The sequence below is a fragment of the Leptopilina heterotoma genome, unplaced genomic scaffold (genome assembly GCF_015476425.1).
Source record: "Leptopilina heterotoma isolate Lh14 unplaced genomic scaffold, ASM1547642v1 Lhet_123, whole genome shotgun sequence".
NCBI lineage: Eukaryota > Metazoa > Arthropoda > Insecta > Hymenoptera > Figitidae > Leptopilina > Leptopilina heterotoma.
The window spans coordinates 2,654,000-2,680,754 of NW_025110842.1; the positions used below are offsets into that span (position 1 = coordinate 2,654,000).

Sequence of the window (26,755 nt, forward strand, 5' to 3'; positions counted from 1 at the left end):
CTCCTTCCCATCCCTGCGCACCTCACATGTGAATTCGCCCTAAATCTTTGTTCTCCTTGTTGAGTTTTTTCAAGTCTTGTGTAAAAAGCTTTAATATACTAAAATGGCCGCCCTGTCACTGTATTTGTTGAACAAGTCGATTTTCTTCTTTTATTAAAAAAAAGAAAATTAAAAACACAATAACAACGACAATTGTTGTAAATAACAAACATTGTGCATGTTTTGCTGCGGGATGGCATGTGAAGCTTGTTCGACAAAATTTTCTCTCTTCAAGAGAAAAGTAAGTTTTTACAATTATAATAATTTTCTATTTTTGTTTTTACTTGGTTTTCTTGTTAATTCCTCTTCTATTACTTTCTTTTCTTGTTTTTTTTGTAAAGAAAGCATTTATTTATCGTTAGTAATGAATTTATCAAAGTGCTAATAAATAATAACAAATTCTTTTTTTTTAAATTAGAAATTTCTCTCTAAATGTTTTTATTTATCAAGTCATTTTATAAGTTTACTTCGTTTACTTCGTTTGCTTATAATTCAATTCACTAAATTTCTAAAGAATAATAATTCTCCGTTTATATATTAACATCAGAATTAAAATTTCCTTCGTTAAACATTTTATATTTAAATTTTTTTTTTATTTAAAAATTCTATATAAGAATTCGAGACTTTATTTAAAAAAGTTAATATTTTATACGTAGTAAATAAAATAATGTTCGATCGAAATGTTTTCAAAAGAAAAGAAATTTGATAATTTTTTTAACCTGGAATTGTAAATAATGGAAATAGTTTAACGAGGAAGGAATTTATTAATATTTTTCTGCCTAATCTTATCGTATCGATTTCTATTAATACTTAATGACGTGTATTATTGTCAATTGTAAATATAATTATAATTACATGTTTATAGGAGTTAAAAAATTGTTTATTTCTGGTTAATCATTATTTTAATATTATAAATTTTAATCACAATCTTACAATTACAATTTTTTATTTACATGGAATAATTTTAATTAAACTATAAATTTTTAATTGTAAAAATTTTGTATTTTACAGAAACAATGCATGGATTGCCTGCGATTTTTTTGTACAGATTGTCTTATTAGAAGGGTTGACAGGGTTTTGTGCTGCGATAATTGCAGCATGCTTTCACGTAGACCTGTAATTCGTAGTCAAATTCAACAAATGCGATCACGTGATTTAAGACAGTATTTGGTTGCTAAAAAAGTTTCTGTTCGCGGTTGTGTAGGTAAATATAACGATTCTCAGTTTTATCAATTTTATGAAATTTCGTTAATCGTTAATTATTAATTTTATTTACTATATAGCTAATTTAATTTGAATTTTTCTATTTTTAGCTTTTATTTTTGTTCTTTTCTTCTATTTTAATTTTTTTATTATATTTCTATTTTATTTTTATTTTTTTATTGCATTTTTTAGTTTTTTTATTATTTATATTTTGATTTTATTTTTCCGGTTTTTATTTTATTTTTTTGTTCTATATTAATTTTTTATTTATTTCTTTTATTCTATTTTTACATTTTTAATATTTTTATTTTGTTTTCGTTTTTTTATTATATTTCCTTTTTATTTTTTAATTCTATTTTGATTCTATTTTTACTTTTTTTATTATATTTTCATTTTAGTTTTCCTGTTTTCATTTTATTTCATTTTTTTTTTGTTCTAGATATTCACTTTTTATTTGTTTTTTTTTTATTCTATTTTCATTTTACTTTCTTTTTTAATTTCTTATTATTTTTCTCTATTATATTTTTAATTAAACTATTATTTTTCTTGTTTGTATTTATTTATTATTTATTCATTTATTTACAAAAAATATAAATTTCTTCAGAAAGCTAATTATTTAAATTTTTTATCATAATTTCCTAAAATTGAATTATTTTAATTAAAAAAAATTTAATTTCTTTAAATTTACTTTTTTTGGATTTTATCATAAAAATTTTGGAGAAATTATTTATTTTTATATTTGTAATTAAAATTCTCAAAAAAAAAGAAATGATTATTTAAATTTTTAAATGATTTATTTAAATATCAATTTAAGTTTTTTCAAAATATTCTTTTGTAATTTGTTTTTTCTTCTTTTGAATTCCCAGAGAAATTTTCTTTTCATTGTTTGTAAATATTTCCAATATTTTTTATTTTCTTTTACAGAAAAGGAAGATTTAGTAAATTTACTCATAGTATTTGCCAACGACTGTCACACAAATAATGATGGATTTGAAAGTGGAGCGTTCGATAGAAGTCGAAAGTAAGTATTCTTTTGATTTTTACCAAATTTCACTATTTGAAAAATTACTGAAGGTTAAAAAAAAAATTGAAAAAACGAAAACAAAATTACTGAAAGGATATAAAAAGACATTAAAACAAAAAAAGAGGAAAACATTTTTTTAAAAAAAAGTTGTGGTAAATTAAAAAATTTCATTAGTAGAATAAATAAATAAATAAGAGTAAATAACTAATAATAAATTAATAAAACTTAATTATAATGAGAAAAAGGGAAAAAAAAGAAAAAATCGCTAATGAAATAAAAAAAAATAAAATTAGTTTTTCAGAGAGAAATCAAGACGACTTATCGTCGAGACGCTCGCGAAGTCCGCCCATTGAAAGGCCAATAATGGAAGAACCAAGGCCAGAGAGAATTCCCGAGCCGGAAATTGTTGAGGAACTGTCGAGGAATGAAGTTGAAATTGAAGAATTGTCAGGAAGCGATGAAATTATTAATGAAACGGAAGATCAACCTGTGATAATTGAAAACGATGAAATCTCCGAATCGTCCATTATCAGAGACACTGATTCTCATTCGGTAATTTTTATTTTATCAATTCAAAAAGAGGAATTTTTTTTCCCTGGTATTTTTTCAAATTTTACCTTTCCTTACAATTAAAAGTTTCCATTTTCCTTCCTAATTCAAATTTTTTACTTCTTCTTCCCAATATAAAATTTTTATTTTCTCTCTCAATTGAAATTTATTGTTTTTTTTTCTCAATATAAAATTTTTAATTTTCTCTTTCAATTGAAATTTACAAGTTTTTTCCCCTAATTCAAATTTTTAATTTTCTCTTTCAATTAAAATTTATAAGTTTTTTCCTCTAATTAAAATTTTTTATTTTCTTTTTTAATTAAAACTTTCTTTTTTCCCAATTCAAAATTTTAATTTTCCTTCCAAATTAGAACTTCTTTTCCTTAATTCAAAATTTTAATTTTCCTTCCAAATTAGAACTCCTTTTTCTCAATTGAAATTTTTTATTTTCTTTCCCTATTAAAATTTTTTGTTCTTTTCCTTAATTTTAATTGTTAATTTTTCCTTCGCAATTAAAATATAATTTGAATAGTTTTTTTACGATTTCTGTAATTGTTGAAATTTTTTTTTTAACAGAGAGGAAAAATAGTCGAGTTGTCAGACATAAAAGAAGTTTCGGATCTAGAATATTTAACTGTTAAACAGTTGAAGGATTTATTGAGTATGAATCGAGTTGATTTCAAGGGTTGCGTTGAAAGATGTGAATTACTCGACAGAGCGAGTAGATTATGGGATGAGCATCGAAAGTCCAGAGAAAGTGAGTAATAATAAATTATAATATTTTTATCTCAAAATTCATTACCTATAATAATTTTTTTTTTAAAACAAGTTTTTTTAAAATAATTTATTAATTTTTATTCCAAACTTTTTAAAAATTTAAGGTATTAAATTTAAAGTGATGAACTTCAAATTTAAATTTAAATTTAAAATCCTAAGTTTGAATTTAAATATTTATTTCCTTTAATTTAATTTAAATAAATAAGGTAAAAATTTAAGGCCTCGGATAATATGAATTTTTTTATATCGACCATTTTCAAAAAAGGGCGACTTTTCTCGACTTCTTTTTAAAAAATGCAATTTTTTTTATTTTTCTTCTAAATTTGCAAAACAAAATATCATTTTCATGGTATAAGACTTTTTAAAAATCTAATTTTTTTGAAGAATTATAAAAATTTTGACGAAAAGTATAATTTTCAAAATTTTTAATTAAAATTCTCTAAAGAAATTAATTAATTTCTTATATTGTCCAAAAATTCCTTTAACAAAACTCAAATATTTAAATTATTTATCATAATTTCTTAAAATTGAATTTTTTAAAAAAAATTATATGAACTTTTTAGAAAAAATTTTTTTTTTACATTTTATTATTGAAATTTGGATAAAATCATAATTTTTCATATTTTTAATTAAGATTCTTCATAAAATTGATTATTTTTAAACACTTTTCCAAAATTCTCTTAAAAATTTCATTTCTTTTTAAAAAGTTGTTACTAAATTTTAAATATTGTCAAATTTTTTTACTAAATTTCAATTATTTTCAAACTTTTTTTTTTAATAAATTTCAATTTTTATTTAGTTTTCACTAAACTCTTGAATATTGTCAACATTTTTGTTACTAAATTGGAATTATTTTAAAATTATTTTTAATAAATTTCAATTGTGAAATTTTTTTTTTACTAAATTTCAATTATTTTTAAAAAAAATTTTACTAACTTTTGAAGTCTTTTGGAAATTTTTCAATTATATTTTCAATTTTTTACAATTAGAAATTTCTTATCCATTAAAAATTATTAGTATGAATTTTGAAAAATTTTGTGAACCATTTTTATATTTATTAAATAATTGAATTTTTATGTATTAATAATAATTGAATTGTCCAGGAACTTTCGGAAAAATTTTGAAAAGTTATTGATTTTAATAAAAATAGTGAAAAATTGTAGAAAATAATTGAATTTTTGTATTTTAATGATTGAATTTTTGGAAAATAATTAAATTCTCAAAGACTTTTTTGGTGAATTATTAAAAATAATTGATTTTGATAAAAATAGTTTAAAATTATAAAATAATTGAATTTAGAGAGATTTACAGTTACAAACAAAAATAATAAAATTTAATAATTTTTGAAGAATTTTCAGAGAAATATTCAAAATAATTGAAATTTTTTTCTTTTAATAATTTAATTGTCCAGGAAACTTTAGAAAAATTTTTAAAAATAATTTATTTCTATAAAAAAAAATTTATTAAAATTGTATTTAAAATCATTTAATTCTTCCGAAGAATTTAAATACAATTTTGGAAAATAAATTAAAATTTCTGTAGAGAATTTGATCAAAACTTTAGAAAATAATTAAATTTTTGCGAAGAATTTTTTTCAAATTTTCGGAAAAACTTTATTTTTCTAAAGAAATTTTTATTGAAATTGTATTTGAAAATAATTAAATTTCTGCAAAGAATTCAATTATTTTTAGAAAATAATTGAATGCTTACGAAGAATTGTATTATTTATGAAAATAATTGAATTTTTGCGAAGAATTTTGAGAAATTTTACCAAAAATAATTTAATTCCTGCCAAAAATTTTACTATTTATAAAAATAATTGATTTTTTTTTAAGAAAGTTTTTGAATAATTTTATAAAAAAAAAATTGAATTCTTTCGAGGAAAATTTGTAAGAATTAAATTGAAAATAATTGAATTCCTCAGAAGAATTTTATTCATTCAAAAAATTTTATTAAAATTATATTTAAAATAATTGAATTTTTCGAGTGTTTGCAATTATAAATATTAATAATTGAATTTTAATATTTTAATAATTGAAATTTTGAAAAATAATTGGATTTTTGTGTTTAAATAATAATTGAATTCTCGAAGAGTTTTTTTTGGAAAATTATTAAAAATAATTGATTTTTCAAGAAAACAATCAAAAATTGTAGAAAATAATTAAATATATTCAGTAAATATGAAATTGAAATTGAGAAAATTTTAATTCCTGTGGAAAAAATAAACAAATATTTAAATATTTATTTAACAAAAATAATTAAAATTTTAAATTTGAATTTAGAAATTACTGAAAGGAGTTCGGAAAATATTAAAAATATTCTGAGGCATGAATTTAATTCATTTAAAAATTAGCGCTAATTAAAATAAATTATTATTAAATTGTTAATAATTAATTTTGAATTTGAATTTGCAGCAAATATAGAAACGATGGACGACGAGACACTTTGCAAAGTATGTTTGGATGCACCAATTGAATGCGTTATTTTAGAATGTGGTCACATGGCTTGTTGTATAAATTGCGGTAAACAAATGTCCGAATGTCCAATTTGTAGGCAATATGTCGTGCGGGTCGTGAGATTTTTCAAAGCCTGAATATTTAGTTCATAATTTTCGTTTTTTTTCTATTTTTTTTCGTCTTTTTTAATTCATATAAATTTATTTTCTCAACTGGTGACAATTTCGTAAAATTGTAAATATGCTTAAAAAAAAGAAAGGAAAAAGTGTAAAATTTGATCAAATCTATTTTATTCACTTTATCTATTATAATTACAATTAGAAATAAGGCAACAACAAAAAAAATGTACATAGGCGTAAATTTAGTCATATCAACAAATTGCTACTTGTTTTTTTTTATTATTATTATTGACAATATATACAATATATTTTTTCCTCCATTTTAAAAAAAAAATTTTAGAGAAAATGTGAATGTTTAAAATTTACATTTAAATATATTTTTTCTTCGTCTTTTTGCAAATAAATTGTTTTTTTCTCTTTTGGATAGAAATTTTTGTCGGGAGAAAAGAAAGAAGGAATTTCTTTTTGTTAATTCTTTAAAAAAAAAAAAAAAAAAAAAATCTGTAAACGAGCAACGACTGTTAAATAAACCAAATCAATTTAATAATTAAAATATAATCTTTTTACAAATATTTACCTTTTACTATCACGTTATTTCGAATTTATTCTCTTTTTCAGTTCTTTTTTTTGGAAATTTTTTGAAATTTCTAACCTTTCTAGCTAAAGAAATACGTCGAGAATTTGATATTATTAATGTCATAAGTTCCCTTCTTTGGTACTTGTGACAAAATTTTGTTGAAATTTCTGCAGATTTCGGCATTTTTCACAGATTTGCATTCATTTATTTCCCTGAAAAAGAAAATTAGGATAAAATTCGCATAATAATAAAAAAAATAATATTAAGAATAAAATGATAAATTAAAAATAAAATAAAATTTAATTTTAGTAATTAAAATGAATTAAATTCGCGAAAAAAAGCACAAAAGTGTTTTTTGCTAAATTTCATTTTTTCTGCTCGAAAAAAATATTGTCAAAAATAAAAAATTTAAATTAAAGGGAAAATTAAATTTTAGTAAAAGTTTGTTAAAATTTTGTTAAAAAATAAATAATGCAAATTTGAAGGGAAAATACTTACTCTTCGGAAAATTGGAATTTATTCAATAAAAATTGAGAGAGATTCTCTAAAATTGGCTCCGAATGAAGAGCAATAAATTGCTTTCGACAAATCTGAAATAAAATGAAAGAGGGAATTATTAAGAAGATTAATTAATAATTTATACAATATTAAATTAAATAATAATTTAATAATTGATAATAAATTTTTAAAAATTGTTTACGCTTCCTTTCTTGTTTCACACTTTTTCTTTTAGAATTTTTCTTGTCAAATAAAATATCGAATTTAAAAATTATTTTTTGTTTGCTTTTTTTTTTCATAATTTTTTTCTGATACATTTTCAACATTTTAAATAAAGTTTCGAATTAAAAAGAAAGAAATTAAATTCTATTCTTTAATACTTTAAACAATGAAAAAGAAGAAATATTATCAAATTAGCCAAAAAATTTTTCAATTAAAAATTGTCATTTAATTTGCAAATTTAATTTAATATTCTGAAATATAAAAATAGTTAACCTAATTTTTTTAACCTTTACAAGTTTTGAATTAAAAATAATTGAATTCTTCTATAGAATTTTATTAAAAATTTTTGAAAAAAATTGAATTGTTTTGAAGAATTTTAATTTAAAAACTACTAAAAAGAATTTCATTATTTTTAGAAGTTTCAAAATAATTAAATTCCTGCGAAGAATTTTATTAAAACTTTAAAAAATTAATTGAAATCCTGCGAAGAATTCAATTATTTTTATTTATAAAAATAATTGAATTCTTGCGAAGATTGTAGTTAAAATAATTTAATTTCTCCCATGAATTTCGTAAATTAAAAAAATAATTTAATTTATTGTAATAAAAGAAATTTATAAAATATTTTGAAAATAAATTCAAATGTTTCCAAGAATTTTATTAAAAATTCTAAAAAAAATTGATTTTTATATCAAGAAATTTTGTTATAATTGTAGTGAAAATAATTAAATTCTTCTAAAGAAATTTAATTATAATTGTAGTGAAAATAATTGAATTCTTCTAAAGAATTATTAAAATTATTAAAAATTTTAAAAATAATTGAAATCCTGTGCAGAATTCAATTATTTTTAGAAAATAATTGAATACTTACGAAGAATTGTATTATTTATTAAAATAATTGCATTTCTATCGAGAAATTTTACTAAAGTTTGTATTACAAAATAATTTAATTTTTTTAAAGACGTAGAAAAATTATTTGAAATAATTGAATTTCTCGGCGATAAATTTTACTACAATTTTGAATCTAAAATAATTTAATTCTTGGATAAAATTTTAGTCAAAAATTTTTTAAAAGAAAAAAAAAATAACAAATTAATTGAATTCATCGAAAGAATTTTATCAAATTTTTGGGAAATAATTGAATACTTTTGAGAAATTTTACCAAAAATAATTGAATTACTGAGAAGAATTTTACTATTTATGAAAATAATAGAATTTTTTTGAAGAAAGTTTTTGAATAATTTCGAGAAAAAAATTGAATTCTTTCAAGGAAAATTTGTAAGAATTAAATTGAAAATAATTGAATTCCTCAGAAGAATTATTCATTCAAAAAATTCTATTAAAATTCTATTTAAAACAATTGAATTTTTCCGAAAAATTTTTAATACAATTTTCGAAAATAATTGAATTCTTCTCAAGAATTTTATTAAAACTTTAAAAAGTAATTAAAATTCTGCCAAGAATTCAATTATTTATAAAAAAAATAATTTAATTCTTGCCAAGATTTTTATTATTTATGAAAATAATTGAATTTTTGAGAAAAATTGTATTAAAAGTTTTTCAAAAATAATAATTAAATTGTTTTCAAGAATTTTGTTAAAATTATATTAAAAATAATAATTGAATTCTTGAAAACAAATTTATTAAAATTTTAGAAAATAATTTAATTATTTCGGAAAATTTTATTTTAAAACTTTTGAAAGTAATTCAATTTTTTTCAAGAAATTTAATTGAATTAAGAAAAAATGTAAAAGAAGTAATTGAATTATTTCCAAGAATTTTATTAAAAATTCTAAAATAATTGATTTTTATATCAAGAAATTTTATTATAATTGTAGTGAAAATAATTAATTTTTTTTAATTTTTGAGATTAAAAAAAAAAAAAAAAAAAATTTGTGTATTTTTGATACTTACTCAAATTTTAATCAAATTTTTGAGAAAAAATTACATTTTTCGAGAAATTCGATTAAAACTGTAAATTAAAAATAATTGAAATTCTGCGATGATTTTTATTACATTTATGAAAATATAATTCAATTCCTAAAAAGAATTTTTTTATTTACGAAAATAATTGAATACGTGTCAAAATTTTATTATTTATGAAGAGAATTGAATAATTGACGAAGAAATTTATAAGAAAATTTATAAATAATCGAATTCCTGTGAAATTTTTATTATTTTATGTAAATAATTAAATGTTTGCGTAGAATTTTATTAAAATTTTTTTAAATAAATCATTTTTTTCGGAAAATTTTATTAAAAACAGTAAATATTGAAAATCATTGAATTAAGGAAAATTTTTCGAAAATAATTGAAATTTTGACAAGAATTTTATTAAAATTTTCTGAAAAAATAATTGAATTCCTCAGAAGAATTTTCTTATTTATGAAAATAATTGAATTATTGTAACGAATTTTTAAAAATATTTTTAAAAATAATTGAATTTCCGTAAAAAGTTTTATTCCTTTTTGAAAATAATTGAATTTTTCAAAGAATTTTTTTTAAATGCCTCAAAATAATTGAATTTTTGGGAATTATTTTCTTATTTATCTTTAATAATTGAATTCTTTCGAAGAATTATTTCCACGTAAATAATTGAATTCTTGGAAACAATTTTTTAATATCTAAAAGAATAATTGAATTATTATCACAAAAAAAAATTGAATTAAAATTGTATTTAAAATAATTGATTTCTTTCGAACAATTTTATTAAAATATTTCAAAATAATTGAATAAAAAATAATAATTGTATTCTTTAAAAGAATTTTTTTTCTGTTTGTAAAAATAATTGAATATCTTTTCAGAAATTTTCCTAATGCTTGTATCTAAAAATAATTGAATTCGTTGAAAGACTTGGAAGGAAATATTTGGAATAATTGAATTTTTGAGATTAATTTGATGAAAATTTTTAAAAATATTTCAATTTTTTTGCTAGAAATTGTATTTAAAAAAATGATATTGAAAATAATTGAATTCCTCCGAGGAATTTTATTATTTATGAAAATAATTGAATTGTTGCGATAAATTTTATGAAAAATTTTTGAAAATAATTGAAGAAATTTGAAATTGATGGAAGAAAATGAGAATATTGAATTTCTTACTGTATTCATTTTCGTGACTGTCGATGGATGAGTCCAAAAACAATCGTGCACTGACATAAAAGTTATTCCTGCCTGTTCGGAATGTAAACTCGTCAGCATCATGTGCGTTGAATCCAGTGAATGAATGAAATTTGGTGGAAATGCATTCTTTTGTTTCAGCATATTCGTATTTTTGCTAAAGAACAAAGAAAAAATAAAAGGTAAATTTTTTATTTTAATTTAATTAAAATTTAATTTAAAGTTTAAAAAAAAAATTTGTTTTTGAAAATAATTACGGATTTGTTGCAATCCTTTTGTAATAGGGTTGAACTATCGGCAATCCTAATGGAGTTTCCCATTCGACATGTGTTTTTCTCAATGTGCAAATTACTTTCGCGCATTCTGTGAACCAATCCTGAATTTCCCTCGCGCTCGTGAACATTGTTCGCAAACTCCGAAAGCTCTGTTCAACTAAGTACGAACTCGCCGCTCGAATTTCATTTTGAGGAAAGTTCTCCAAATCTGCGAAGCAAAAATTAATTTTCCAAATTAGTCAATTAATTAATATTGAAAATAATCAAAAAGAAACTATTATTACTGTAATTTCTTCAAAATTATTTGCATTTCAATTCAATTATTCATTTCTAAAATTCTAAAAATTCATTTCTAAAATTATTCATTTCTAAAATTCTAAAAATTCATTTCTAAAATTCTAAAATTCTTCTTTAAATCAATTATTTTTAATAATTTTTGAAAAAGTTCTTCTTTGGGAATTTTTAAATTCATTTGTTTACAATTCAATTTTACCTGAAATTTCCATTATTCTGACATTCTTCAATGAAAAAAAATTAGAAATTAAAAACTTCAAAAAATTTAAAAAAAATTCCATTAAACTTTTTAAGAAAAATTAATACTATAAATTTTTTTATTTAATTAAATAATTATTTTTATAGATAATAAAATTATTCGCAGAAATTCAATTATTCTCAAAAATTTGAATAACATTCTTCGAAATAATTCAATTATTTTTAAAATTCACAAAATTCTTCGCAAAAATTCAATTATTTTCAAAATTGATAAAATTCTCAGCAAGAATTCAATTATTTTCAAAAATAATAAAATTCTTCGTAAATATTTAATTATTTTCAATATATTAATTTTTAAGGTAATTTCGATTATTCTGACATTCTTCAATTAAATATATATTTGAAAATAAAAACTTGAAGAATTAAAAAAAAAATTCAATTAAACTTTTTTAAAAAAATTAATTCTACAGAATTGTTAGTTAAAAGTCTGAAAAGTTTAAATTTTCCAAGATTTTAATTTGAAACCTTTTCAAAATTCAATTATTTCTAAAAATTTACACTATATTGCTTTCAATATTCAATAATAATCTAAAATTTTAACTGAAATTTATTTTTATGAAATGAAAATCAATATTTACTAGAAAAATCCACGAGAATTCAATTATTTAAATACAAATAACATGAAAATAAATATTTTATTAAATAATAATTGAATGTTTCTTTAAATTGAATTTTATAAACAAATTTTTAATTAATTGAATTCTCTTGACCAATTTTCATAAAAATTTTAAGAATAAGTTTTTATTAAAATTGTATTAAAATTTAAAAAAAATTAAATTTTACTAATTCTAAAAAATAATTGAATTCATTTAAAAAAATTTTATAACGAATTAAGATAAAAATTGAATTTTTTTCGTGAAATTTTATTGAAAATAATTGAATTCTTGCAAAAGATTTTATTAGAATTTTTGAAAATAATTGAATTTTCAAGAAAAAAATTATTACTTTTAAAAATAATTGAATTCTTGTGATGAATATTGTTATTTATGAAAATAATTGAATTTTATTAAAATGCCTTAAAATAATTGAATTTTCGGAAATAATTTTATTATCTATCTTTAATAATTGAATTCTTTCGACGAATTATTTATGTAAATAATTGAATTTGAAAAGAATTTTATTAAAATCTAAAAGATTAATTGAATTACTTCAAAAAAATTAAATTCTTCCAATTAAACTTTTTCAAAAAAATTAATTTCAAAATTCAATTATTTCTAAGAATTTACGCTATATTGCTTTCAATATTCAATAATAATCTAAAATTTTAACTGAAATTCATTTTTAAATCAATATTTACTAAAAAAAATCAATTAGAATTTAATTATTTAAATACAAAAATAAATATTTTATTAAATAATTGAATATTTCTTGAAATTGAATTTTCATAGTGAATTTTATAAACAAATTTTTATATAATTGTATTCTCTTGACAAATTTTAATAAAAATTTTAAGAATAAGTTCATTTTTCGGAAATTTGATTAAAAATTTTAATTAAAAATAATTTAATTTCTCCAAAGAATTTTATACGAATTTTTGAAAATAATTGAAATTTTGCCAAGAATTTTATAAAAATTTTAGAAAATAATTAAAATTTTGGAGAAAAATAATTTATAAAGATTATTGAAAATTCGACGAGAATTTTTGTAAATTGCTGAATACAATTAAATTTCTGCGAAGAATTATATTAATTTTTGAAAAGAATTGAATTCTTGAGACGAATTTTATTAAAACAACTTTTTAAATAATTGAATTATTTTATTAAATTTGATTGAAATAGTAGACATTATGAAAATAATTTAATTTTAACAAATTTTTGAAATTATTAAAATTTCTACAAAGAATTTTATTAAAATTATTTTGAAAAAAAAAATTGAATTATTACAAAGAATTTGATTAAAATTTTTGAAAATAATTTAATTTTTTCAATAAATTTAATTAAAACTTTATAGAAAATAAAACCTACTAAATCGTTTGAATTGATAAAAGTTTTTGAAAAAATATTTGAAATTTTGCAATGAATTTTATTACAAATTTTTGGAAATAATTGAATTTCTCAGAAGAATTTTACTAACTTTTGAAAATAATTGAATTTCTTCAATAATTTGTAATTGCTTTAAAATTTAATTTCTTTTAGTGTTTTTAATTAAAATTCTTCTATAATTCCATTATTTTTAATAATCAATTAAAAATATAATATTAAAAAATTTAACTACTTTCAGAAGAATTGGAATAATTAAAATTTCTCGAAAATCTACGTTCTTTAAGACGATTTCTAATTAAATTCTCATTCAAAATTGAAATTTTCCAAAATTTCAAATTAAAATCTTTTGAAATTCATCTGTACTTATGAAAATTGTAAACTCAACTTTTTTTTTGAATTGTAATAATAATAATAATAATATTTATTTTATTCAGAAATATTTTTAAAAATACCAATAAGAGGCGATACCTTTCAATTGTTTCATTATTTGTGATTTAGCTCCAAACCTCGTAACACCATAAACGGTCGTCATAATTGTTTGCTTAATGACTTTCCTCTGCACGTGATTTTCCAAAACTTTGGCAATTTCCACATTCTTCTCAGCGTCTAATCGACGAGCCTCTTCCACCTTCAAATAATTTAAATGTTAATAAATTTTCTTTAAATATTAGATTGTATTCTATAATCACTTTATTTCTATCTTAATAATTATTTAAAGTAGAAAAGCGGTTTTAAAATTATCATTATTATTTATTATTTAAAACTATGTTTTTTCTATCATAAGCCTAGAATTGGTCCAACGATCAATTATAGAATAGATCTCAATAAATAAATAAAAAAAAATAATAATATTTAGTGATAGAAAAATTAAGGAAGAAAAAAGAAGAGAAAACTCACACGTTCAACAACGTCGCTGTAAACATCGCGTGGATTTTCAAATGGAAACAAATTAACACTCTCGGCTCCAACTTGATCGCGACCAAGCGCCGCATAATGCTGCAATCCATTGCAACTTCCGTCCTGATGGACCGGAAAACCAGTTAAATATTCACAGGGATTCTCGCACTCCAATGCTCTCGATATTTCCATACAAGCCGCCAGTGTTTGCCAGGGTTCGTCCGATGTTGTCCACCACATTTCGCCCTTTTTAAATAACAACAAAAATTATTTTTATAAATAGTAAAATTCTAAGTATGCAGAAATTCAATTTTTTTTTTTTAATTTTTAGTTTTTTTCTCGAAAGAATTTAATTATTTTTATAAAATAGTAAAATATTTTGCAGGAATTCAATCATTTTTTAAAATTTCAATAAAAACTTCGAAACAATTCAATTATTTTTATAAATATAATAAAATCCGTCGCAAAAATCTAATTATTTTTATAAATAATAAAATTCTTCGAGGGGAATTCAATTATTGTCAATATAATTTCAATAAAATTTCTCGCAAAAAATTTCAATTACTTTCAAAAATCTTAATAAAATCAATCGCAGAAATCCAATTATACTTCAAATTTTTTTTTTTCGAAGTCTTTCAAAGAAATCAATTATTTTTAAATATAAACTTTATTTAAATTTCTGTAGAGAAATTTAGTAATTTTGAAATATTTTAATAAAATTCTTCGCAAGAATTCAATATTGTTTTCATAAAAAATAAAATTTTTTAACAAGAATTCAATTATTTTCAGAAACAAAAAAAAAAATTTGTTGATAAAATTCTTGAGAAAAATTCAATTATTTTCGAAAATTGTATTAAAAATACTTTGGAAAAATTCAATTATTTTAAATATAATTTTAATAAAATTTGTTGAATGAATAAAATTCTTCATTTATTTAAATTGAAAATAAAACAAAGAATTAATTTTATTGAATACAAAAAATTACGTTACCGTCAGAGGATTCTTTGCACTGTCGAGAATTTTGTCAAGAATTTCATTTGCATATTCAAGTCTATTTTTGATGGATTCCTTCTTTTTGAAACCAGTTAAATTAATTGTGTGAATCTTCAGCCAATCGAGGCCCTTTGGACCCAGAGGCTTTTCTTGAGCAAATATCAGCATTGATCGGGAAAAATCCGAGCCAAAGTGACTTAAATGAGGTGGAATTGGATAAACTCTTCCACGGAAATCCATATTGTGTGGCAGCCAAAATGTTTCATTTCTATACTGTTTTAGAAAAGAAGAAAAAAAAATAATATTATCCTAATTCGAAAAACAATATTAATAATAATAACAATTTTATTTTCTCTCTGCGCACAGAGAATAATATTAATAAGAAAAATAGTAAGAAAAACAAAACAGAAAAAATAAATAATAAGAATAATAAATAATAAGAAAAACGTAAATAATAGAACAAATATATTAATAAGAAAATTATAAGAAGAAAATAAAAAGCAAAAGTACAAAAAATTTATTACTTTCAAAACAAATAAAATTCTTCTCAAAGATTCAATTATTTTTACAAACAAAAAAAAATTCTTTTAAAGAATACAATTATTATTTTTTTTCAATTATTTTGAAATATTTTAATAAAATTGTTCGAAAGAAATCAATTATTTTAAATACAATTTTAATTCAATTTTTTTGTGTGATAATAATTCAATTATTCTTTTAGATATTAAAAAATTCTTTCCAAGAATTCAATTATTTACGTATAAATAATTCTTCGAAAGAATTCAATTATTAAAGATAAATAACAAAATAATTCCCAAAAATTCAATTATTTTCAAAAAGGAACAAAACTTTTTACGGAAATTCAATTATTTTCAAAAAGGAACAAAACTTTTTACAGAAATTCAATTATTTTTAAAAATATTTTTAAAAATTCGTTACAATAATTCAATTATTTTCATAAATAAGAAAATTGTTCTGAGGAATTCAATTATTTTTTCAGAAAATTTTAATAAAATTCATGTCAAAATTTCAATTATTTTCAAAAATTTTCCTTAATTTAATGATTTTCAATACCTACTGTTTTTAATAAAATTTTCCAAAAAAAATCATATTATTTAAAAAAATGTTAATAAAATTCTACTTAAACATTTAATTAGTTACATAAAATAATAAAAATTTCAGAGGAATTCAATTATTTATAAATTTTCTTTTAAATTTCTTCGTCAATTATTCAATTATTTTCATAATTATAAGAAAATTTTTACAGGGATTCAATTATTTTCATAAATAAGAAAAATTTTACAGGGATTCAATTATTTTCGTAAATAATAAAATTCTTTTTAGAAATTCAATTATTTTCATGAATATAATAAAAATCATCGCAGAATTTCAATTATTTTTAATTTACAATTTTAATCGAATTCCTCGAAAAATGTAATTATTTTTAAAAACATTATTAAAATTCGTCAAAAGAATTCAATTATTTAAAAATTTGTTATGCTAAAATTCTTTATGAGAATTCAATTTTAAAAAAACATTAAATTATTTATTTGCATTTTTACATTTAAATTTGTATTTAAATCATTGAATTCCAGTAGAATTTTCAAATAAAAATTGATTTTCATTTCATAAAAATGAATTTCAGTTAAAATTGTAGACAATAATTGAATAATGAAAGCAATATAGTGTGAATTTTTAGAAATAATTGAATTTTGAAGTTAATTTTTTTTTTTGAAAAAGTTTAAGTGGAAGAATTCAATTATTTTTATAAAAAGTAAAACTTTTGTCAAAAATTTAATTATTATCATCAAAATTTTAATAAAATTTCACGAAAGAATTCAATTATTTTCTAAAATTTTAATAAATCTTTTGAATCAATTCAATTATTTTTTTAAATGGTAAAATCTATGCAATTATTCAATTATTTTCAATAAAATTTCACGAAAAAATTCAATTTTTATATTAATTCGTTATAACAATTTTTTTAAAAGAATTCAATTATTTTTTAGAATTAGTAAAATTCTTTGCAAAAATTTAATTATTATTAATACAATTTTAATTAAATTTCTTGATATAAAAATCAATTATTTTAGAATTTTTAATAAAATTCTTGGAAATAATTCAATTACTTCTTTTACATTTTTTTATTAATTTAATTAAATTTCTATTGAAAAAAATTGAATTACTTTCAAAAGTTTTAAAATAAAATTTTCCGAAATAAGTAAATTATTTTCTAAAATTTTTATAAATTTTTGTTTTCAAGAATTCAATTATTCATTTAAATATAATTTTAATAAAATTCTTCGAAACAATTTAATTATTATTTTTGAAAAACTTTTAATACAATTTTTCTCAAAAATTCAATTATTTTCATAAATAATAAAAATCTTGGCAAGAATTCAATTTTTTTTTATAAATAATTGAATTCTTCGCAGAATTTTAATTATTTTTTAAAGTTTCAATAAAATCCTTCGAAGAAATTAAATTACTTTTAAATATAATTTCAATAGAATTTTTCGCAAAAATTTTGATAAAATTCTTGAGAAGAATTTAATTATTTTTGAAAATTGTATTAAAAAATTCTTCGGAAAATTTCAATTATTTTTAATACAATTTTAAGAAAATTTTATGAATGAATTCAATTTTTATATATTTAAATATATTTAAATATATTTTTTTTATTTTTTATAAAATTTCTCGAAAGATTTCAATTATTGTAATTAAATTTTTTTGAAATAATTCAATTATTCTTTTAGATTTTAATAAAATTCTTCCCAAGAATTCAATTATTTACGTGGAAATAATTCTTCGAAAGAATTCAATTATTAAAAATAAATAACAAAATTATTTCTGAAGATTCAATTATTTTGAGGCATTTTAAAAAAATTCTTTGCAAAATTTAATTATTTTCAAAAGAATTTAATAAAATACCACACAGAATCTTTCCAAAACATTCTTCTTGAAATGAAATTAAATTTTGCCGTAAACTTACGTGATTTGCAAGCGATAATTTATAAAGAGCTTCGCACCACAACGAGAACATTTCATTTTTCTTCTTACGGAAAGCTATTATATTGTTGGTATTTTCTCGTCTTTCCTCTTCGGAGATAGCAGCGTTGTCAACAGGAGGCGGCTGCGGTAAACTCGAAGGCGGTTCGGGTACATTTAATTCTTTCGAACCTCCATCTTGAAAAACCTATTTAATCAAATTTCTTTTTTTTTTTTAGTTTATAAACGTAACGAATTTTTCTATTTATTTTTTTTTGTTAATAAATTACAATTTTTCCCGTTTCGAAATTTAAGATAAAATTATTTTTCTCACCTTCATTGCCACATCGAGAATTTTCGTATTCACACGCCAAGGAATCGATCCCAATTGATTCAACGAGTCAAATAGCGGATACATTTTTTCTTTTGGTCTCGATCGTATCCTTTTCAAATGCTCCGTCTGTGAGATGAAATTTTATGTTTTTTTTACCTTATTATGAATATTAATATTTTCATTTTATATTAATTGAAAATTATAATAAGAATTTTTTACTTTTTGGATTTGAAAAAGGGAAAATTAATTTTTTTATAGATTATTTGAAGATTTATTGAAGTGACTTACGAAACTGTAAGGAACACGAATTAAGGAGGATTTATTAATTAAGTAGCCTCCTTTGTCGATTTTGTACCAGGGCTTCGGGGGTGATATCGAAGGCAGTGCATCGTAGTTGAAAGTTAATGTTTCCAATTGACATTCTCGGTATATTTTCGTCAACAACGGATGCGGTTGAATCTGCAATTCAATTTTAATTCAATTTATTTAGTTTCTTTAATTACTAATTATTTGTTGATTCTTTTTTAATTCTTTATTAATTTTTTTACTAATTATTTGTTGATTCTTTTTTAATTCTTCATTAATTTACTACTAATTATAATAAAAATGTAATAAATAATTATTTATTAATTTACTCGAATAATTAGAGTAAAAAATAAGAATTCTTAGAAAGATGAGAAATAAAAATAAATAGAAAAACTGCTAAAAAATCAGATATTTATTAATTATTCGAATAATTAGAATAAGAAATAAGAATAATTTAAAAAAAAATATTTTTAAAAGCTTAATAAACAATTATATTGATTAAATTTCTATTAATTTAATTATTATTATTATTATTATTATTATTATTATTATTATTATTAAAAAAAAAAAATGTATTTATATTGTTTTTTTTGTACCTCATCTATGACCTGCTTTATTTTACTTCGAAAGATAACGTAGAATGCAGGAACGGAAATTTTATTTCCATTCTTCGATGTGATGTTAACTTTCAAATCCTTCAAAATAATATCGTACAAAAATTTGCCAACTCCCTTCAATACTCCCTCAGGCCATTGCATAACTGGTATATAAGAACATTTGCCCGATTCTTTTAATTCATGCTCCAAATATTGCCATTTGATGCGAGAATTTTTTGCGTATCCTCCCTCGAGATACCATTCGCAATAGTCGTCGTAGCATTTTAAAAAGTCGTCGGTCACGCCCAGTTTGTCTTGAATTTTTTGCTTTATAAAAAAAATATTACTATTATTATTATTAATTATAAGAATTCCTCTTTACTTTTTTACTTTAAATTTATATTTCAGACTTTGCACTCGATAATTAATTTTAAAAAAGTAGCAAAAAGTACCTTTCAATCTAAAAAAAAAGTAGTAAAAAAAAGTAGCTATCGAAAAATTAAACTTGACGACCAAAAAAAAATTCGATTTAGACACTTTGCAAAACTGACAAAAAATACAAAATAATTAATTCTTTGAAAGACTTAGAATAAAATATCTGAAATAATTAAATTTCTGCGATTAATTTTACTACAATTTCGAATCTAAAATAATTTAAATCTTGAATAAAATTTTAGTGAAAAAATTTTTCAAAAGAAAAAAAAATTAACAAATTAATTGAATTCATCTAAAGAATTTTATCCAATTTTTTTGGAAAATAATTGAACACTTTTGAGAAGTTTTACCAAAAATAATTTAATTCCTGGGAAGAATTTTAATAACTATGAAAATAATTGAATTTTTTTTCAAAGAAAGTTTTTGAATAATTTTGAAAAAAAATTGAATTCTTTCGAGGAAAATTTGTAAGAATTAAATTGAAAATAATTGACTACCTCAGAAGAATTTTATTCATTCAAAAAAAATTCTATAAAAATTCTATTTAAAATAATTGAATTTTTCCAAAGAATTTTTTAATACAATTTTCGCAAATAATTGAATTCTTCTCAAGAATTTTATCAAAATTTTTGCGAAAAATTCTATTGAAATTATATTTAAAAGTAATTGAATTTCTTTGAAGAATTTTATTGAAACTTTAAAAAATAATTAAAATCCTGCGAAGAATTCAATTATTTATAAAAAAAATAATTAAATTCTTGCCAAGATTTTTATTATTTATGAAAGTAATTGAATTTTTGAGAAAAATTGTATTAAAAGTTTTTCAAAAATAATAATTAAATTGTTTTGAAGAATTTTATTAAAATTATATTAAAAATAATAATTGAATTCTTGAAAACAAATTTATTAAAATTTTAGAAAATAATTTAATTATTTTGGTAAATTTTATTTTAAAACTTTTGAAAGTAATTCAATTTTTTTCAAGAAATTTAATTGAATTAAGAAAAAATGTAAAAGAAGTAATTGAATTATTTCCAAGAATTTTATTAAAAATTCTAAAATAATTGATTTTTATATCAAGAAATTTTATTATAATTGTAGTGAAAATAATTGAATTCTAATCAAATTTTTGAGAAAAATTACATTTTTCGAGAAATTCGATTAAAATTGTAAATTAAAAATAATTGAAATTCTGCGATGATTTTTATTACATTTGTGAAAATATAATTCAATTCCTAAAAAGAATTTTATTATTTACGAAAATAATTGAATACGTGTCAAAATTTTATTATTTATGAAGAGAATTGAATAATTGACGAAGAAATTTATAAGAAAATTTATAAATAATCGAATTCCTGTGAAATTTTTATTATTTTATGTAAATAATTAAATGTTTGAGTAGAATTTTATTAACATTTTTTTAAATAAATGAGTTTTTTTTTGAAATTTTATTAAAAACAGTAGATATTAAAAATCATTGAGAAGACAAGAATTTTATTAAAATTTTCTGAAAAATAATTGAATTCCTCAGAAGAATTTTTTTATTTATGTAAATAATTGAATTATTGCAACGAATTTTTTTAATATTTTTAAAAATAATTGAATTTCTGTAAAAAATTTTGTACTTTTTGAAAATAATGGAATTTTTCAAAGAATTTTTTTAAAATGTCTTAAAATATTTGAATTTTCGGGAATAATTGTGTTATTTATCTTTAATAATTGAATTCTTTTGAAGAATTATTTTTGTAAATAATTGATTTCTTGGAAAGAATTTTTTAATATCTAAAAGAATAATTAAATTATTTCCAAAAAAAAATTGAATTAAAATTGTATTTAAAATAATTGATTTCTTTCGAACAATTTTATTAAAATATTTGAAAATAATTGAATAAAAAAAATAATAATTGTATTCTTTAAAAGAATTTTTTTTGTGTTTGTAAAAATAATTGAATTCCTGAGAAGAATTTTATTAATTTTGAAAATAATTGAATTCTTTTAAAAAAATTGTATAACGAATTAAAATAAAAATTGAATTTATTCGTGAAATTTTATTAAAAATAATTGAATAATTGCAAAGATTTTACCATTTAAAAACATAATTGAATTGTTTCGAAAGATTTATTAAAATTTTAGAAAATAATTGAATTCTTTCGTGAAATTTTATTAAAAGTTTGATGATAATAATTGAATTTTTGCAAAAAGTTTTACTTTTTATAAAAATAATTGAATTCTTCCAAAAAATATTATTATTTATGAAAATATTTGAATTTCTGAGAAGAATTTTTTAAAATCTTTTTAAAAATAATTGAATTTCTGTAAAAAAAATTTGGTTCTTTTTGGAAATAATGGAATTTTTCAAAGAATTTTTTTAAAGTGCCTTTAAATAATTGAATTTTTGGGAATAATTTTATTGTTAATTGACATAATTGAATTTTCGAAGAATTATTTATGTAAATAATTGAATTCTCGGGAAGAATTTTTTAATATCTAAAGAAATAATGGAATTATTTCCAAAAAAAATTGAATTAAAATTGTAAAAAAAAAAAAATGATTTCTTACGAACAATTTTATTAAATAATTTAAAAATAGTTGAACTTTTGTGAAAAATTTTGTTATTTTTGAAAATAATTGAATTTTTCGATTAATAAATTTAAAATAGTGTTAAAAATAATTGAATTTCATTAATAAGTTTTATCATATTTATGAAAATAATTGAATTCTTGCTTAGAATTTTATCAAAAATTTTTTTAAAAAATTGAATTTCCATAAAAAATGTTATTATTAGTGGAAATAATTGAATTATTGTAAAGAATTGTATAAGAATTTTGTTAAATAATTGATTTTTTCGAAATTTTCTTCAAAATGCTATTCTAAATTAATTGAATTCCTGTGGAAATTTTATTATTTATTAAAAATAATTTCATTTCTTTTTTCTTGCATTAATTATTAATAATATAAATAAGTAAAGAAAGAAAATAATCACCTCGTATTTTTCGAATAAACTCAGAGCCAATTGTTTCGATAAGTAGGAAATTGGAGGACTAAATGATTCTGTAGATTTGGCGAGATATTTTGTTTCCTTAATTATTGCGTTGACATAAATTTCCGGCTCCATTACCGAGAGATATGGATGAATATCCGTTATTCTTAAATCATACTCGCGCACTTTTAGCGTTTTCAAATTTCTCTCGAACGCTTTACTCACTTCCACTTGCCACGTTTTCTCCAAATTACTAAATTCTCTTCTCTGGAATTTTTTAAAAATATTTTTCTTTCATAAAAATTCAAAGAATAAACGAAAAAATGTAAAATAAAATTTTTAAACAAGTAAATGAATAAAGTAATAAATAAATAAATAATAATTTTAAATAAATATTAACTAATGCATTCAATTATTAATTATTAATTCGATTTCATTTCAGTAGAAAAATATTATCATAAAAAATAAAAAAATATAAAAAACGAATATTTTCAAAAAATACAATAAAAATATAATAATTTTAGAGTGAAAAGAAATTTTAGACTCACAGCTTCGAGAATACTCTCAGTCGCTTCAATATTCATGGAAATATTTTTAATTTCCACATCGCCGAACGATTCAATTTCATATTGTTTTTTCGCTCTCTCCTTCAAATCGGACAATTGAAATAAATTCTTCGCTGGACTCTCAAAATTGCGATTCACATAAATATCATTAAGCAAAGGACAAGAATAATTCACGTGTTCCCTTGGAAAATTAGGAGTAAAATTCTTATTCAAAATTCGAGCGATTTTCAGAATATTTTCAAATTGATCATTCACGAATGTCGGTCGTGTTAAGACATCGTTTAAACTTATTTCATTCTCGTGCATTTCCTTTTTAATCTGCCTGAGAAAATCTGCAAATAGAAAAGAAGGAAAATATATTAGAACAATTATTATTACTGATTAACAATTATTTTCTTTTTCTTTTTTTGTATTTAAATTAAAATTTCTAATTATTTTGGTAGAAATTTAAGCAAAAATTATTTATTAATTTTTTTTTTGTTTTTTATTTGTTTGTACAAAAAAAAAGGATTTAAAGTGTTTAATGTAGAAAAATTATGAAATATAATAAGTAAAAAAGTGTAAAAAGTATTTAAAGTAAAAAAAGTATAAAAATTATAAAATATAAAAAGTAAAAAAGTGAAAAAAGTAGAAAAATTATGAAATATAAAAATTAAAAAAGTGTAAAAAGTATTTAAAGTACAAAAAATAGAAAAATTATTAAAATTGTAAAATTATTATAAAATATAAAAAGTTTCAAAGTAGAAAAAGCTGAAAAAGTAGAAAATATTAAGGCAGAAAAAGTAGAAAAATGATTAAATATAAAAAATAAAAATGTAGAAAAGTAGAAAAATTTTATAGTATAAACAGTAAAAAAAAAAAAGTAGAAAAAGTAGAAAAGTAGAAAATATTAATGTATAAAAAGTAAAAAAAAAGTAAAAAAGTAGAAAAATTATAAAATATAAAAAGTAAAAAAATGTAAAAAGTATTTAAAGTGGAAAAAGTAGAAATATTATAAAATATAAAAAGTATAAAAGTGTAAAAAGTATTTAAAGTATAAAAAATAGAAAAATTATAAAATATAAAAAGTTAAAAATTAGAAAAAGGTGAAAAAGTAGAAAAGTGGAAAAATTATAAAATATAAAAAGTAAAAAAGAACAGAAATTATGAAGTAAGAAAAAAGTATTTTCCAAAAAAGAAAAATTCCAAAAACACAAACCAATTTTTTGCCCCTGATCCTCCAATTTAGCGACACATTCAAAAATATAGGCATAAGATTCCGCAGTCAATCGAATAGAATATTTTTCCATTAAACCTTTGATTTTCACTAAATTATTGAAATCAGCATTTGTCGCAAAATGTTTGAGAAATAAATTATGAAATCTGACATTTTTAAAGGCATTTTGCAATTGTGGATTGGAATTTTCCTCGAGGCGAAGAAATATTTTTAAAGCCTCCGTCCCCTTTTCACAATTAAGGCACGTTTGAAAGAATGCAAATAAATTTATACTCTTATCTTCTATTTCATTTTTCCATCTCAATTCATTTTCATCCGCATTTATTTTCGCCTCCGAAAAATTATTTTCATTATTAATATTATTAATTATTCTTTCGTTTCTCTTAATTTTCTTCGTGACATTATTTTCCTTCTTTACTTCGAGAATTTTCTCCTGTTCGAGAAATCTTTTTAATTCCTTCACTAACTGAAAGAGAATTTTTATTTTAAAATTAATGTTAAAAGTTAAATATAATTAATACTAATTAAAAATTCAATAATTTTTTGAAAATATAAACAATAATTATTAATTATTTACTTCAGAAGAACATTTGAATTTTTTAATTTGATTATAAAATTATTCAAAAATTTATATTTGAAAACAAATTTTGAATTTAAAATTTTAAAATTGAATATCATGTTCCGTGGGAAATATTTTCTGGTTATTAAGAATTAAAATTGAAATTAAATTTTAAAAAAACCAAAGAATGAATTAAATTTAATTTCAATTTTTAATTATTAAAAATTCTTTTTATTTTCTTACTTCGGAGGAACTTTTTCTCCGTTTATATTTCCTCTTGGATTTATTTTGAATTAAATTTACCTGAAAATGAAAAAAAGAAAATTAGAAAATCGGGATTATTTAGAAAATATTAAAATTAAAAAAATTAATAATTAATTTGTTTTGAAATATTTACTTCATTTGGTTTCACAAATTCTGACAAATTTTCGGCATTTAATGTTTTTACTTTCGTCCTTCGATTCTTGGCCGCAGCGTCGGTGACTAACAAATAAATAATAATTTAAAGAAATAAATTAGAAAAAAAAATTACAAAAAGAGAAAAGGTTCGAAAAAAAATTAATTACCTTCCAAAAGTTCGAGAAATTTTCCATTGTTTCGTTTAATTTTCTTTGAATAAAGAACATTTATTTCCGATGGTTTTACAGTTGTTGAATAATATTTCAATTGTTGACAAGCTAGAATTTTTTATTTTAAAAAGTTGAATATAATTTTTATTCACTTTTAATACCTTTTCTTTTATTTATTAGTTACTTTTTTAAATTTATTAGTTACTCTTTTTATTCAGCAGCTACTTTTTTGTGAATTATTTCAAAAGCAAAATATTCACGTCGTGAAATTAAAATAAATTTCGAAATTGACACACATGTTGAACATAACCTCAAAATTGAAAAAAAAATTTCGCGTTTATATAACACAATTAGAAATATTTAAGGGACGAATATTTGCAAAATACGAAAAAAAGAGAGAAAGTTTGACAAATTTCAATCATTAAATCACTGAATCAAGAACAATAAAATAAACAAATGCGAAAAAATTAAATCAAAATGAAGACATAACCTCTAAAAGCAAAGTATCAAATAAAAATACAGCACAAAAAACTTGAAAAAACTGTTTCTTTTCTAATTGGGTTTTTAAATAGAAAAAACGCATTTCTTTTTTAGGTGGAAATATCAAAAATTAACTCACATTTAAAAATTTCCTGATGATAAAATTTGCAAAACGAACACAAGTAATAACTTTGCACTAAAACTTCCGCCGGTTTTGTTAACACTTTATTTCCTAAATATAAATTGCGAACTGTTAAAAGTCCGTACATTTTGATAAAAACATTGATATTATTTTTTAATTAAAAAAAACACAATTCCTGCAGGAATTTTATTGTATAATCTATAAATTTAAAGAATTTAAAAACTGTGATTACATTTTTGGTTTCGTACTAAAAATTAATATTTGCGTTAAGCATTGTGAGGGAACCTTTATTGACAGGGAAT

At 19.5% G+C, this 26,755-nt stretch overlaps 2 protein-coding genes across 3 annotated transcripts; one reads left to right on the forward strand and one right to left on the reverse strand.

Annotated features, from left to right (window-relative positions):
* Positions 1-81: 81 nt before the first annotated feature.
* On the forward strand, positions 82-6,720 carry LOC122512678 (E3 ubiquitin-protein ligase RNF34-like). Of its 2 annotated transcripts, none has more exons than XM_043628668.1 (6): positions 82-284; positions 1,051-1,243; positions 2,167-2,263; positions 2,560-2,818; positions 3,392-3,572; positions 6,007-6,720. In XM_043628668.1, the coding sequence occupies exons 2-6, from the start codon at positions 1,060-1,062 to the stop codon at positions 6,183-6,185; spliced, it is 900 nt and encodes a 299-aa protein (XP_043484603.1). In that variant the 5' UTR covers positions 82-284; positions 1,051-1,059; the 3' UTR covers positions 6,186-6,720. The 2 variants fall into 2 exon arrangements, with proteins under 2 accessions (XP_043484603.1, XP_043484602.1); XM_043628667.1 differs by having other exon boundaries at positions 82-280.
* LOC122512677 (DNA-directed RNA polymerase, mitochondrial) lies at positions 6,684-26,719 on the reverse strand. Its single transcript, XM_043628664.1, has 18 exons — positions 26,451-26,719; positions 25,829-25,939; positions 25,660-25,745; positions 25,506-25,565; positions 24,686-25,169; positions 23,470-23,819; positions 22,925-23,188; positions 19,507-19,833; positions 18,893-19,063; positions 18,605-18,730; positions 18,275-18,478; positions 15,280-15,555; positions 14,290-14,535; positions 13,861-14,020; positions 10,841-11,066; positions 10,566-10,740; positions 7,243-7,334; positions 6,684-6,956 (listed from the first exon to the last, which is right to left on the reverse strand). Exons 1-18 carry the CDS (start codon positions 26,578-26,580, stop codon positions 6,824-6,826), a joined length of 3,621 nt encoding a protein of 1,206 aa, XP_043484599.1. The 5' UTR covers positions 26,581-26,719; the 3' UTR covers positions 6,684-6,823.
* Positions 26,720-26,755: the final 36 nt, after the last annotated feature.